This window comes from Ammodytes marinus (assembly GCF_949987685.1).
Source record: "Ammodytes marinus genome assembly, chromosome: 1".
Lineage (NCBI taxonomy): Eukaryota > Metazoa > Chordata > Actinopteri > Uranoscopiformes > Ammodytidae > Ammodytes > Ammodytes marinus.
The window spans coordinates 16,243,296-16,258,231 of record NC_137230.1 but is presented as its reverse complement, the minus strand read 5'-3'; the positions used below and the strand labels follow the sequence as shown (position 1 = coordinate 16,258,231).

General features: G+C 40.1%; 1 protein-coding gene across 7 annotated transcripts in view; it reads right to left on the bottom strand.

Annotated features, from left to right (window-relative positions):
* Positions 1-14,936, bottom strand: part of neo1a (neogenin 1a) — a 151,890-nt gene that overhangs the window by 9,713 nt on the left and 127,241 nt on the right. For all 7 annotated transcript variants that reach the window (XM_080027802.1, XM_080027804.1, XM_080027808.1 and 4 more), the window contains exons 10-17: positions 14,254-14,402; positions 12,567-12,705; positions 11,031-11,080; positions 8,394-8,538; positions 6,505-6,615; positions 5,770-5,964; positions 4,964-5,059; positions 1,663-1,838 (exon numbers count right to left, since the gene is read on the bottom strand). In XM_080027802.1, the coding sequence (XP_079883928.1) occupies positions 1,663-1,838; positions 4,964-5,059; positions 5,770-5,964; positions 6,505-6,615; positions 8,394-8,538; positions 11,031-11,080; positions 12,567-12,705; positions 14,254-14,402 (1,061 nt within the window). The remainder of the gene's footprint in view (positions 1-1,662; positions 1,839-4,963; positions 5,060-5,769; positions 5,965-6,504; positions 6,616-8,393; positions 8,539-11,030; positions 11,081-12,566; positions 12,706-14,253; positions 14,403-14,936) is intronic.

Sequence of the window (14,936 nt, the reverse complement as noted above, 5' to 3'; positions counted from 1 at the left end):
ACAATTGATCTTTAAAAATGTGTCTTCAGAAAAAAACAAAAGGCCAGATTGACAGATGATAATTTATAAACAGGGTTCCTTCATCCACCTTCTTAAACAACAAAATCGAGAACTTCTCAAGGACTTTAAGGCCAAATTCCATCAAATTCAAGGACTGAACACAACATGAGTTTAGACACATATTAAGGTTTATTACTTTTATACCACTAACAATTTTTATAACGAGAACGGGAGAAATGAGAAGCTCACAGACAAACATCGTTTCAAATTCAACAGCATGAGAGTCCCATCACACTTTCCCAGGCCTTGTGAAAACAAGGACACAACAATGATTACAGGGAACTTGAATTTCTTTTTTCTTGCACAGAAATATGTAAATTCAAGCTCTGTCAATGACCCATTTCTATTTATGTCTATTTTCAAAAACTTTTAAGGCCTTGAGTTTTTCTGAAACTTTCAAGGACTCGTGGGAACTATGTTTCAATATGACAGGGACTAATGGGGGCTTTAGGCTCTCAGCAAGGCAACAGCTTTACAGTGCCCCGTTGTTGTGAGGGAAACTACTGGCATCGTACACAGCATGATATTAGATAGTTCTTACTCACGGCATGATGTTGGAGGCCATTACTGACTGACTTCTTACAGTACAGTCAACTAACATGAGCTCATTTTGCTACACCGTGAAACAAGGGGAGACAGAGTGGCAGGACATGTACCCAAGATCTTTTGCTGGTTCTGAACCATGTTGCAGTTGCAGCTGGCTACCAGGAAAGATTCTCCTCTTCTGCTGGATTTTCTGACAAAGTAGGTGCTAAACGCATGTTTGCTGTAGTTAATACGTAACTTGCTGTTAACACTGTTGCCATGGATGTTGCCAAATTAAATCAAGACAGACATATTAAGGATTATTACTTGAATTAATGTACATTATAACTGTACTCTATTAAAAAGAGGCTTTAGTGAGGCCTTTACAGTTTAATTACACCACTATATCTACAGACACAGATAGCAAGGAGCTGAGGCAGCCTCTGATTTGTGCAGTCACACAAACTTGCACAGGGCAGAGCAAAGATGATTGTATTCAACCTACATCCTCATGTTCAGCTACAATACAAGTATTGTTAATTATCCTGCCTTTCCCCTGACTGAACCACAGTTGAATGATTTGAATCATCTCTCTTCTTTGAACAATTAATTACTCAAACAAAACAATGCACTAAGGAAGACTACTGCTGTAACAGAGGGCAAAGTCAGCATTTCTTTTTATAGTGCGAGTGTTGATAAAAATAGATTGTTAAATCGGCTACACAAATCAGCATTATGGGAGCTGCTGTAGGGATGACTATATCAAAGACCGTACTCTTTTATTGCACATTAATACACCTCTGGTTGGTGTAGGCAAAGGCGTAGACTAGAGGAAGGCACAAAGTCCTAATGCACAAAAATACACAGAAATTGTACTATATTAAACAAAGGTGTATCACACAAGATTAATCAGACTGATATAGATATTATTTAACTGAATCACACCAAGTTGTAAACAAGCTAGTGCAGTTTTAAACCAGAAATGGGGCAGCAGAGCCTTTTGATTCAAATACCTTTAGGAAATCTTGCTCCTGAACACACACACACACACACACACACACACACAGAACCTCTTACCTTTACTTTGGTGTTTGCAGGGATGTTGGTCTTCCAGCGCACAGTGTAGAAGCGGTTATCTGTGATCTTTTGGTTCTTGGGTAGCGAGTTGTCGGCCCAGGTCACCTTGATGGTGTCGTGGCTCAGCACAGAGGCCTGTACACCCACGGGAGGCATCATGGGAGAGGGATCTGGTACTGGGGTGTATGGAGCATGGAAGAGTTCGTACAGGTCAACATCGGGGTCTATGGGGTCTGCACATCAGGCAGTGAACATGCATTCACACAAATTAAAACAGTGGAGTCAAATACAGGATGCAGGATGGGACGGAACGGGAGAAAAATAAGGTTAATGAGTTAAAATGAAGGGGCCATGACAAGGGAGGAAGGACAAGATAACGGAAGTGCAAAAAGGGCGGGAGTGGGAAGGGTGAAGAGAAAGAGAGAGAAGATTCTATTAGAAAAAACAGACACAACTTCTACAATAAGACAAATCTACAGACTCAGTTGCTATGTAGAAGCTACTGTACAGTATGTGTTGTTCTATCAACCCTACTGTAGGACTACAGAGAGAAAGGACAGGGATAGTCTATTCATAAGAAAATATTACAGTCAATGGAAAACTAAGGTGCAAGTCAATCTCACAATACTACTGAAAACTTTTCAAACTTTCATATTTATATAATATAAGTGCGAGCCAGTCTCTTGAGAAAGAGGCAGGCAACGCTGAAATGTGTTTACAAATGTTTACATCATGTAGCTTGTCACAATAACATTCAACAGGGAAAAACACAATGACAATGAATGCACTGGAACATTCTCCCCTTTGCAGAGTTACGTCGACAAGGCGCATTGTGTCCTTGGAAACTGTAGAAAGAATATCAAGTCATTAAGGAAGGGAGCCTGCAGGGAGAGGAAAGGGTCACGGACAAGTGTCGGATGTGTATCTGCCAAATGTTGCTTCTGTTTTGAGGCTTTGAAAAGCTTGTGGGAAAGGAGTTAATGAGTATAAAACAATCCACATCTTGTGTAATTACTAGCAAATTAATTTGCTCTACTAAATTTTAGCTTTTTACATTAAGACACACAATGTATAATTATTAATTGTTATTATAAATAGTAGCATTCTGCTAGCTGACAACAACCAGAGATAGTAGGAAAGCTACATCCGCAGAAATAGAATAATTAATGGTTGATAAATCTCTTTCAGTTCACGGTTAACAGTTGTCATATATTTCTATTCAGCAAACATTCACCTTGAAAGGATCCATACAAAGCCCCTTGAATAAGATAAATGGCATTTAGTATGTGGCATAACAAGACGTTGTTTTTTTAATTATCTGTTAAAGTTGGAGTGACAAGTGTGTATAGGTGCTTGTCAGTTGCCTGCCCATATCACCCAATAAAGCCCAATGTGAGTGAGTTTGTGTGAATGTGAGGGGAATGATGGAGCTCTGTAGCTTTGTATAAAGTTACCCACATTATATTCCCAAGAGCGAGTCAGTCTTGACAGTTTTTTTGGGGTAGCATGCATGCTGCATTTCTTTACCCAGCTGACAAGTAGAATGCAATGTGGGAAAGAGGCCGACTTGCCCTTGTAAGGTTGTACAGATGGGGGCGCAACCCCTTAGTTGCTGCTTTCTCAGGTAATCCTTATTTCGTTAATAACATATTCAACTTGGCACTCTTTCAGCCTAAGTTCACCAAGTTTTTATTTTATTTTATTTTCAAAAGTACAAATACTAAGTATGTAGGTCAGCCCGTCTTTTAATCCCGACTTGAACAAACTAGCAGCCCCAGAGGATTCAGCAGCAGATGATGGTGGTGGTGGGCTTTGGTTCTGCTTGGAGTGGAAATGTTTGGATGTGACAAAGGGTTGCCAAAGCCACCACAGGGGGTCTCTGCATGTGTGCAGCTGTGTGTGTCTGTGTGTGTGTGTGTGTGTGTGTGTGTGTGTGTGTGTGTGTGTGTGTGTGTGTGTGTGTGTGTTTGTGTATGTGAGAGCAGAGCTCTATAGCAATAAATGTACAGTATGACAGTGTGCGGATGGTGTGTGTTTTCAATTTTAGACTGCCACCCCCCTCGAAGCATGTTGACGTGACTCATGTCATCCAGCATCCCTCCCTTCTCTCAAGCTCAGCGGTTGAAAAGTGCTGCGGCAGAAACAAGGCGGAGTGATCAAGGCAGAGCGGAGGGGTGGGAGGCTGGGTGGCAGAGGAGGTGGGAGCGGGCCACATTCTGAGACACTCCAGGGAGCATGAGCTGCTGTTCTTCTGACACTGTCACAGGAACACAGTGTGAGCTCAGCCAAACGCTTAGTCTAAGTGGCAGTGTATCAGACTTAAAGATCATTTGTCACACTGAGTTGAGACCAAAGTTTTTCTTCTAATTGTTAACAACAGGGTCATGATCCGAAGCTTAAAGCTTTAAGCCTGGTGGCTGGCAACCAAAACCGGATTGTCCATATTGCGTGGCTGAGGTTTCAATGTAATGCAGACAGATATGCATAGATAACTACATCGCAGATGACTGATAATGGATTTTTAAGGTCAATATTGGTATGACAATCAAATAATTTTTAGTCGTTGTTTGCTATTGCACACAAATACATAACATCAATTAACGATTGTGTTAAAAATCTCTGAAATTTGGACAGAATGGTGACGAAGATTGTGTTGAGTTTGATATTTTACAACTGAAAAATAAACTTGACAACACTCTCTGGTGGATGTACTGCCATGGCAGCTGTTTCTAAATTAAACATACAGTATCTTTGGCATTTCTGGCACTCCTACTATCGTACTATTTGCTGTCACTCACTCACTGATATATACACCGATAACTATATTACTCCGAAAAGCCAAAACTACTCTACATAGTAAATTCTCATATTCTCAAATGATATTTCAATATATGACAAATGATTATCCTCTGAAATCTTAATATCTGGACTGGACAGCTGGCAAAATATGACCAGTTTTGAACATTTGAAAATGAGACGGATGAACACTGGGGCCTATTAGGACGAGAGGTAATTGGAGCAGTGAGACACCCCGATGACAAGCTATCTTGTTGGTCATTTTGTGTTCAAGCACATTCTACCCGATAATCATCTGGTTAAAGACAGCAAAGATAAATGTCAGTCGAGTCGACTTCAGACGCACAGTTTGCGTATATCCCATAATGCTGTATGTGGCTTCTGTTGTGTGCGAGCTAAAGAGAACACAGTTAATTATATTTGAACAGAAGAACAGTATTTATGCAACTTTTAAGTTTCAGATACATTTATGGGCACATACTGTATAGTTGTGTGTAGTGCGTACCTGACTGTGGTCTTGTTATGGCGCTCTCATACACAGGAATCCCCTCACCCACGTTATTGTAGGCCTTCAGTGTGATCACATAATGGGAGCTGGGGTCTAGAGAGGGAGGGAGGGAGAGAGAGAGAGAGAGAGAGAAAGAGAGAGAGAGAGAGAGGTTAAGACAGTGAAGTTAGAGAAACAGGAAGTTGATGCAGCCATCTAATCAAGCCAAAACTCCAGAGAGTCTCAACTCGTAATTGTGACCTTAGCCACAATGGGTATCTGAATACAATCATTCCTCTTACTGTGATTGAAATGAAGGTTTAATGTTGTATACAAAATCACTACTTATTACAGAAAAATAACTACAGTTTAATTAAGAAAGGGTTTAATCGAACTCTTCTAAAATTATGATGTGAGTGTTTTGGTGTTTATCGAGGTAGAATTTTATGTTGCTAGTTAATTTTTACTTTGATAAATATCAAAGCCATAATAAAATCCCCAAAACAAGTTTGTTATTAATGTCTGACCTTTAAGGGTAATGTGGGTAATTAGCGTGTGTGTGATCTTTTAATTCCTAAAAAACTCACTATGAGGTACGGAACAACAGAAGTTTCTTCGTGTTGTTTATGTGTGCTTGCAATTTTTTCCAAAGAAAATTGTTTCAGTGTCATATCTACCCCATTTATAATTTTCACTGACATTTTGGGCTAATATACACCCGTCCCCACGGGTCTCAGCAATAACTCTGATATTCTTCAGTCAAACTATGTGGTGGACAAAATATCTCAGTATAAAATAAATAAAAAAATTGGTTTTGTTCCTACCAAGGCTCTCAATGGTGTAGTAACGCTGCTTGTAGTCCACTTTGATGGTCTGAGCGTGGGGACTGCCGATGCCGTAGCCGATGGTGTAACCGCGCACCACAATGTCCTGGTTCTCTGGCGGCGTCCAGCTCACCACGATGCTGTTGACCAACGGGCGGACGTGGAGGGAGCTGGGCTGGTCCGGTACACGGGATTCTGGTGAGGGAAAGACAGAAATATATTATTTATTTCAAATTGTTTTTTCCTTAAAGTTTTCAATAGAAATTTGCAAAGAAAAATCACAGAAAAAACTGACAGAAAGTAAATCAAATCTAATAAAATACGGTGACATGAGTTATGTTACGCATGTGCCTTCTTTGACAATTATGTTATACAAATCTTTAATACTTTGCACATTATTTTTTCCTACTAATAATGGCAACAGGATAAAAGCATTTTACAATTTAGTAAAACAATCAGCAGGAAAGAGTGAAGAGTAAAGAGAGAATAGGAGAGAGGGTGGGGGTAGAGATGAGGATGGCCACTAATCTAGTGTGGTTGCATCAAATTATTTTGCATAGAAATCTAGGAAAGGGTACCAGTTTAAAAAAAAAAATCTGTTCAATGAGCCCTGAACTGTGCATCCTTTAGCAGAGTTCTTTAATTCAAATGTGACACTTAGCAGTAATAAGACAGGAAACACTAAGTTGTTTATACAGTAGCTGCATAAATTATGTGAAGGACGTCTTTTTTTACCATCCAGGTCGCTTTCAAATGTCTCTGCCAAGGTCCACTCGGTAGCTGGCCCTGTACCGTTGACGGTGACTGCAGACACCCGGAAGGCGTACTCTGTCCCACGCTCCAGACCTGGACGGGTAAAACAAAACAGATCAGATTAAAAGTATTTAGTCTGAGCTGTGGTGGCTGAACAGAATAACAATTCCATTTAAAACTGCCCTCTTTCTAAAAAGCTGTTTTTTTTCTTTCTCATTCATATTTTACTGGTGCTCTCCACTTGGCTGGTCCCATTGGGTTTCACAGATGCAAACACAAAATATCCTGAAAGAGCAAACATTTTAGATGGACGAGACATCTCTGCACAAGTTAAAAGAAAAAAATGTAGTTATTTCCCACTCCATATCGTGGCATTGATTGACATTTATTTTTGATTGTGTGATGTAATGGTGGGTGCCACTTTGTTTGCAATTAGTGTAATTAATTAGTAGAAAAAATTTGGAGTGTTGGATTCCTACATATTTGAAAGCTACGTCTCCTTCAGAAAGAGCCGTTGCACTGCTGGGTGCCAGCTTTGGTATTCAGAAGAGAGGGAGAGGACGGCTTACAAATTATCTGTTGCTGTATTAATTTGCTGTTAAAATTGTTCACGGTCTTCATATTGTCCTATTTGCACGCAATATTGTAATACTAGTCTTTTCTCTTTGTTCCCATTATTCTGGGCTCCCCTTGGGCTTGGTTTATGAAGACTGCCTAACTATCTAGCTATGCCTCCAAGGCTACACTATCTTCTAAACGCTTTTGAACCAACACACACCCGTCTGTTTCACCCCCCACAAGGTTCTACAAAATCTACTTTTAAGTGTATATTCTCTTTGAAGCAGCACACAGCGTGAGTCCGGGCCACTTGAAAGTTGCTGAGACAACATCTAATATTAATCACCATTGCTGTGTGTCTCTGGTGATATAGTGCATATCTCGGTGGTGGCAGCAGCGGATGATGCTAGGGTACAGCAAGTCACATAAATCCATTTTAAAGTATTTTTTGATAACATTTTGATATTTACTAAATAAACAGCCAAACTTAATTTGAATAACAAATTAAGAAGACACATCTTAAGTCTCAGAATCAAAAATGTTAAGAAAATGCAGCAGGCCCAACATAGCTGTCACCATGTAAGATACAAAGCGTAAATTCTAGACGCATTCTAGGGGCAATAAAATGGAGTCTGAAATCATATTGGTTTTAATGTACAACCATTTTAAGGATTTATTTAGATGTGGACATAAGAATTTTGTAGAAATTAAAATTAAATTGTAAACAAATAAAGGTATTAAAGGTTTTCTTCTCATTACAACACTTTAGAATGAGGTTTTACCATCGTATCCAAATGTTGAAGACCACCTGTAGACTTTGCGTGATAGTGCAGTAGACAAGCTGTGTATTGAGTGAAGGGCACACATCCGTCAAGGTGCTTTCACTATTTTGATGGCCCTGTTCACACTTTGCAGGTCTACAGTCTATTACAGAGGGAATTATTAACCCCAAAAAAAATGTAACCAAATGTGATGACTCAAGTTGTATTGTATGTATTTCAATGCCAGGTGTGTAACTGCCGTCCATCTCTGCTAGATCTGGACACAAACTGGATGTAAACGACTAGGTCTGAAATTGGTCTACTACAGCTCTTACCAACTTGCAGAGGATCATTTGTAAGTCTTTCTGAGTTACTGCAATGGAACACAACCAAAGCTTGTAGACTAGAAATAATTCTACCAAAAAAAGCTAAACAACCACAACAACAGCTGTTTTGTCAGAAAATGAAAGTCATTAGATAAAGTGAACACCTCTGACTGATGATAGGGCCGCTAGAGTTTGAATCTAACATTAGCTGTTTGTGTTCCATTACCGTCGATGAGCTTGAAAAGTTGGGTGCCTCCAGTGGTCTCAGCTGCTTCACTCCTCCGGGATCCTTTCCGGTATCGGATCTTGTAGCCGGTGATCTCCCCATTCTGGCCGCTAAGTGGTGGGGGCTGCCACCGAAGCATGATGCCCTAAGTGTGGAAAATTAGAATAAATTAACCCAAAAACCTACATTTAGCACATGTGAGGGGGGCCATCTGCTTACGGGGCAGCAGCTGTAACCTCATGGTTTAGCAGGTAGCGTAGCATCACACCTTCCCAAACACCTTGGCATAGGCGTCTGTGTTTGTGCCCCTCCCTTCCTACTGACAGCGGTGCAAATGGGAGGGCCCGCTAAAAAAACAAACAGCCCTCTAAGGGTGGATGATGCAGTGCAGAATGCCGCATTAGAAATAAATAAAAACAAGAATAATAGGTGGTGTCCTGGTGGTGAGTAGAATGTGTGGTCAGGTTAACGCTGCAGAGAAACATGAAGGCAGGACGTATGCTGGTGGGCCCATGTTGCTCTCTTGTGGGATTTATCCATCGGAGTTCCTGTGTGTGTGTATTTGTGTGTGTGTTTAAAGAGATAGGTGGGGGGTGGCCCAGCGTGGTATAAGAGTTAATTAATGCTTCCCCACTGTCACACTGATGCACAAAAGCCTGAATGTATGTAGAGGGCACACACGTGCTCCTCCCAAGCCTAGCCAAGGGAATTTGCACAAATTAAATTTGTGTTAAGTGTGTTCAATTATTACATTTTTCTTATTACACTATCGGTCCTGACTTGTTATGCGTGTTGCTTTTCTCCCTTCTTCTCCCTAATCAAGAAAACCTGTTTAATTTACTTTGGAAAAATCACAGGGGGAAAGTGGGATGGAAGATGCCAAAAGAAAAAGAAGAAAGAAAAAGACGCAAAATAAGATCACAAGAACATTATTTTGGCAAGGCCCAAACAGGAGACTAAATTTAAAATGTATGTTAATTTGTTTTTTAAATTTTTTATATACATTTTGGCTAGGCATATTGAACAGCTAATTGCATAAATGCTTTGTAAGTGCACATTTGTTCTTTACAATAATTATTGATAATGACTGTTTACATTCATAATTTAAGACAATGACCACAAAGAAAACAAATTACATGACTAAGTTAATTTTTCTAAATAAAGGATGCCAGATGTTCACATCACAGCTTTAAATGAGTTTTTCTGGGTTTAATTGGTGAGGGACAGCTGGATCTACAGCATCCATTCAAAAGCCAATCCTTCTACAATTCCTCTCCTCTCCACAGAGTGTCTCCTCTTACTCTTTAACATTAGCATGAGAGCGTGTTCTCTCAAACAAATCTCAGCCGAGTGTCCCTCAGCATGGGTGGCCAGTTCTCACTCAAGCTGGGAGTGTGTGATAGGATTGTATAGCAGCTTTATTTCTAGTTTGCTTTGACAGTTCTCTCTCACTCCAGCTCTGCATCGACCAGCAAAGGACTGAGAGCGCTGGCGGCGGCTCCGTATCGTCTTCTCTTTGCTGCTCTCTGTTTGCACTCGCTGTCTCGCGTGTCTTCAGTGAGAAACATCTTTTATCAAATTTAATCCAACACTCGGGTGGAAATATACAATACACACAGGCCCGCGGCTCTCTGTTTGAAGATCAAATGGCTAAAGAGATAGGCAGCCAGGGCCAGATTCCTGTTTTAATCAGGAGCCTGTTGTGAGGCTTGCAGCCACCGTAGCAGCCTTAATCTAATCAAGAGTGTCATGTAACAACCATAGTAGGTTTAACTGTAATAACCGAATGTAACAGTTAAACTTAACGCAGGACACCATGAGTTGCTGCCTGGGCTGTGAGAAAACCTTATCCGGTTATCTGTGATCCAAATAGAAATTCAATTTGGATTAAAGAATTCTCCCTTTCAAACACTTTGATGATTCAGTTTATTTGATTAAATTCATCCTGTAACCTACAACAACATGTAAACCAAAAGATTTTCTGTCAGTAGGGAAACTTTGCAAATAGTATCTCAATAAGCACTGGCTTGGATAATTGTAGGTCAAAAGATATTGACATAACTGAGCTCCTTTTTCATTAAAAAAGTTTTTACATTTAAAAAGAAATGTGAAGCAGAACCTTATCACAAAATATGGCAATTTTAAAACTGCTATATTCATCTAAAAAAACAGCTTTTCAAAGCAGATTTAAAATTCTTTTGACCTTATTTTTAGGCTTCCTGTATGTCCCAGTCTAACATGTTTTCATATCCACTTGCATCTGTGCTGCAGACTTCTTTTTCCAGATACTGAACACATAGCAAGCGAAACAGAGGATAAGACCTTTTGACAGGAGAGTCTCCTGCCAATGGACGGATCAATGAAGGTTCATACACCCCCTTAACCAGCTACAGGCCTCTGACTCAGCTAATCACACAAAAGAAACATCACTGTTCTGGTCTGCAGGCTATGTATCTGTTCAACTGTTTGTGTGAGCGTTTATAGATTTGGTGAAGCTGCTATATACCAGTCGGTAAGGCAGTTTAGGTGCATTTGTCATTTTGGATGTCGCAAAAAACTTAGAAGTCCTTAATAAGGCAACAGAAATATTAAGACCGGTTTACAAATCCAGTTCAGTCAAACCAATTGAAGTCTTACCTTTGAGTTCTGGACCTCTAGAGTCAGGTTTTGAGGAGGAGCACTCGGTACTGTGAAACAAAAGAAAACAGATTATTGATTCAATGACATTGTTTTCAGTGTAATAGGGGAGAACGGGGTAATTTGTCACATGGGTTGGATGTCACATTCGTTATATCTCGCCACCAGAGCGCGGTAGCTCTGAAATGTTGATATAAAAAAGGTCCAGAATTGGGATCAGAGGTCACATACATAGACTTCCTTGGAGGAAGACAGCTGCATTTCAGGTGAGAGGATGTTTTGTGTTTTTCATGTCAAATTCAAAATATTTTGCTTCTCAGTATTTTTCTTCTAGGCTTTTACACAATGGGTTTATAACAAAACACTTGTTACCCTCAGAAAGTGTGAAGGGTAAACTGTAGTTTAGATTGTGGTTAGCAAGCTAATTAGTTGTCAGATGGTTGTTGGCCTTGATGCTAGCAAGAAATTCAAGTTGGGGTTGGTCGTCAAATTTTTTGGGGGGTTGGTTGTCACATGTTATCTCAAGGCTGCAGCCAGAAAAGGAACCCAATAACGAAAGAAATTGTCAGGCTGTATCCTCACTGACACCCCAGAGAAGGAAAGAATAGAGCAGGAAAAGGCAGCTAGCAAGCAAAAGAAAAAAGGGCAACAAAATCAAAACAACCCAGTGCATCCCAAACTAGACCAGCTGCCAAGGCTACAGAACGTTATGTAGGCCTATTTGTCAACTTGACAATGCAATTAAACATTCAAATTTGGTTCTGCCTCCTTGCCTTCTTTTTAAGATTTTTCCCATTAAGATAACATTGTGACAAACAACCCCATAGTGTGTGACAACCGACCCCTTGATGGGGTTGGTTGTCACAATGTGTCAGAGTGTCTTTGATGGTAAATTACTTCTTCATTACAATAAGTTGGAAAAAAAGAGAGACACACATTTCTAGCCAACACCTTAAGCTTCAATTTAATGTAGGAATGGCTATTGACAGATGTTTTGGTGATGAGCAATTCTCACTAGAGTAAAAAGTGTGCCTACTTACCCCGTTCTCCCCTACCGAACAGAATACATATATATAATCTACTGTAGATGAATGATCTGATTCATGCATCGACAAAAATATAATTGGCAACCATTTTAAAAATTGATTTATGAAAATAATGCCAGCCATTTATGTGATAGTAATCTGATTCATTTGCGTTTAGTAGGGTCAGTGTGAGGAAACCGATCTTATCTTGACTGTCATGGGCTCTGGAAAATTGTGGTAGGTATAATTCCCATTTGTTTCTGGCATTTTATAGGCCAAACGATTATTTTCTAACGGAAAGAAATAATTGGAAGATGAATCTCTATAATGTAACTGTTGAACAATAATGAGAAATATGTCCTGCCGGATCTATATTTACGGCCTTGTGTTGATTAGCCTGTTTTACATACCATTCATAACATCGTACACCCATACAGTGATGTTTAAATGTAATAGGAATGTCATAAACTAAGGGGTAAAGTATATTCTCTCTCTACATCAACCAACTGACCGTCAGACAGGGTGCGAACCACAACGTCCTCAGTGGAGACACCTGGGCCGTGTTTGTTGTTGGCCACCACACGGAAACTGTACTCTGTGTTCTTCTTCAACCCGGTCATGGTGTGGGACAGACCGTCTGAGTCTATGTCCTGAAGGACAGAGACAGGGTGGAAGAAACAGACAGATAGATTCAAATCTCAAACAGTTATGTGACTACAAATTTCTGTTTTGTTTTTCACACTGAAAAGGAAAATAAGTGAATGTTAGCATGTATCCTTTTGCTGTCAAAATTGATACGAGCAAAAATGTGCAGTAAATAAGACGGTTCCGAAAGAGTTAGCACTCATCAAATCTCTCCAATATGGTAAAGCTACTAAATGTGACGCCTGCTGTTTTCGTCATTTTGTCACACTAACATTTCTGTTTGTAATTCGGTGTATAAATGCTATCCTCCCCCGAAGAATAAAATGATAGCTTCTGCGACTTTTTTGTTTTGCAAATTCGGCACGCCGACACAGGCCCAATTACCTCTAGCTACTTTGCATTCAGCTCTTTGCTTGTGACATTTGGAGTAAAAAAAATAAAAAAAGTGGAGATTTGATGGAAATCTTCTTGAGTCTGACTTCTAGAGTGGTCCAATGGCAACCTCTGAACTGGGGTTAGATGATCTACTGTGACCACATCACCCCTTCAAGATGAATCATAGCCTGTCCCCGACTTCCCCCATCTCTTTTAATATTTCATATCATTTCAGCGTTGCATCTTTCTGACTTCATCCCTGCCCTGTCCCTCTCCTTCATCTCCTATTTCTCTCCCTTTTTTATCCCTCTCTCCATCCCTGCCTTTTTCACATCATCTCTGGCTCTCCTCTCCAGGGAGCTGAGGCATCATTACTCAGTGTGCAGACTGACGCTTCATCCATTATCATATTAAAGGCTTTTTAATGCCTCGCTGGCCGGCACACTGCTACTGCTGGGGCAGACTCAATATCCAAGCAGCTAGATTCCACTCTTGTGACAGAGTGATACCTACAGAGAAGCACTGGGCCAATCATATCTACTTTCTTTTGGTACATTATGTTTTGTGTGTGTGTGTGTGTGTGTGTGTGTGTGTGTGTGTGTGTGTGGCATAATCAAGAGGGCAGAACAAAAAAGCTGTACAAAGAGTATTTGCTCAAATGATTAGGAACTACTTACCTCATCATAATTTTCATATGCATTTATTCTTTTTACTGCATCTAATGAACCTTCCAAAAGCTTCAGCTTCATAAGATTATTTCCTTTTACAAGGCACAAGATTCATGTTATTTGCAAACATTAACATTTATTTCAAATAAATTAAATTTGTCAGTTTCAACTTTTAACCATCGAACCGGCACCAAAAAGTGTAAGGTAATCTGGAAGCATGTCCAGACTTTATTTACCTGTTTTTTTTTTTTAAATCTGCTCTTCTGTCTGACACTCTTTGTAACTTATTCTTGATATATCATGGTGCTGGGTTGAAATGGTCGGAGTAGAATAAAACATCTTGCACTTTTTGATTCTATAAAGATACTGACACTGAAACTTGTTTAGATACCTGAAAGCAATTCTGCTGTCATATATTCAAAGTGACAGTCATACATTTCAGCATATGGTGAATTCTTCTAATGGCGTGGATTTCTCTGCAAATAGAAGAGTGAAACCTTCCGGTCCTACCTCTTCATTGCCCATGCTTTTGTCTGTGTAGTACAGCTTGAAGGTGAGGATCTCTCCGTTGCCAGTGACGGGTTTTTCCCAGCTCAGAGAGACAGTGGTTGGCCCGTTGGACACAGCCTGCAGGTTAGGGGCGGGGCCAGGCACTTGGACTGGTGAAAAGAAATGAAAAGCAAAAAGGGCAGAAATTAAATACCACAATGTATGACTATTTTTGTTTCCGCTAGTCTCGATGCATTTTCTTACATCTGAAAAAAACAAACAAGTAATGAGTTTAGAAATGTCTTGTGATCGCTGCCAAAAACACATTCTTGGTTACTACAAAGCCATAATTCCCCGTGTTAGCAGGAGCTGAGACCACAAGATGGTTCAGCCTCTGAAGCTCTTTGGAGACCAAGCCGTCCCTTCTGGACCGGGCTGCCAGCGATGTTGATTTTTTTTCTTGTAATTCCCTTGACAAACAAATTGAAGGTTTTGCTTCGACAAAAACATCAATGTGCATCTCGCGTTCCATCATAAATTTGCCTCTGGCTTATATATTCAGTGTGGTATGCACAGTTTTATTTTATCGTGTCTGGTAAGTCAAGATAGGGGGCACAATGCATTACAATGTGTCTGTTTATCAGCTTGATACTATGGTTATCAGGCAGCTCTGTTTTTGTATGATAAGTTAGAGAAAGGCAGGA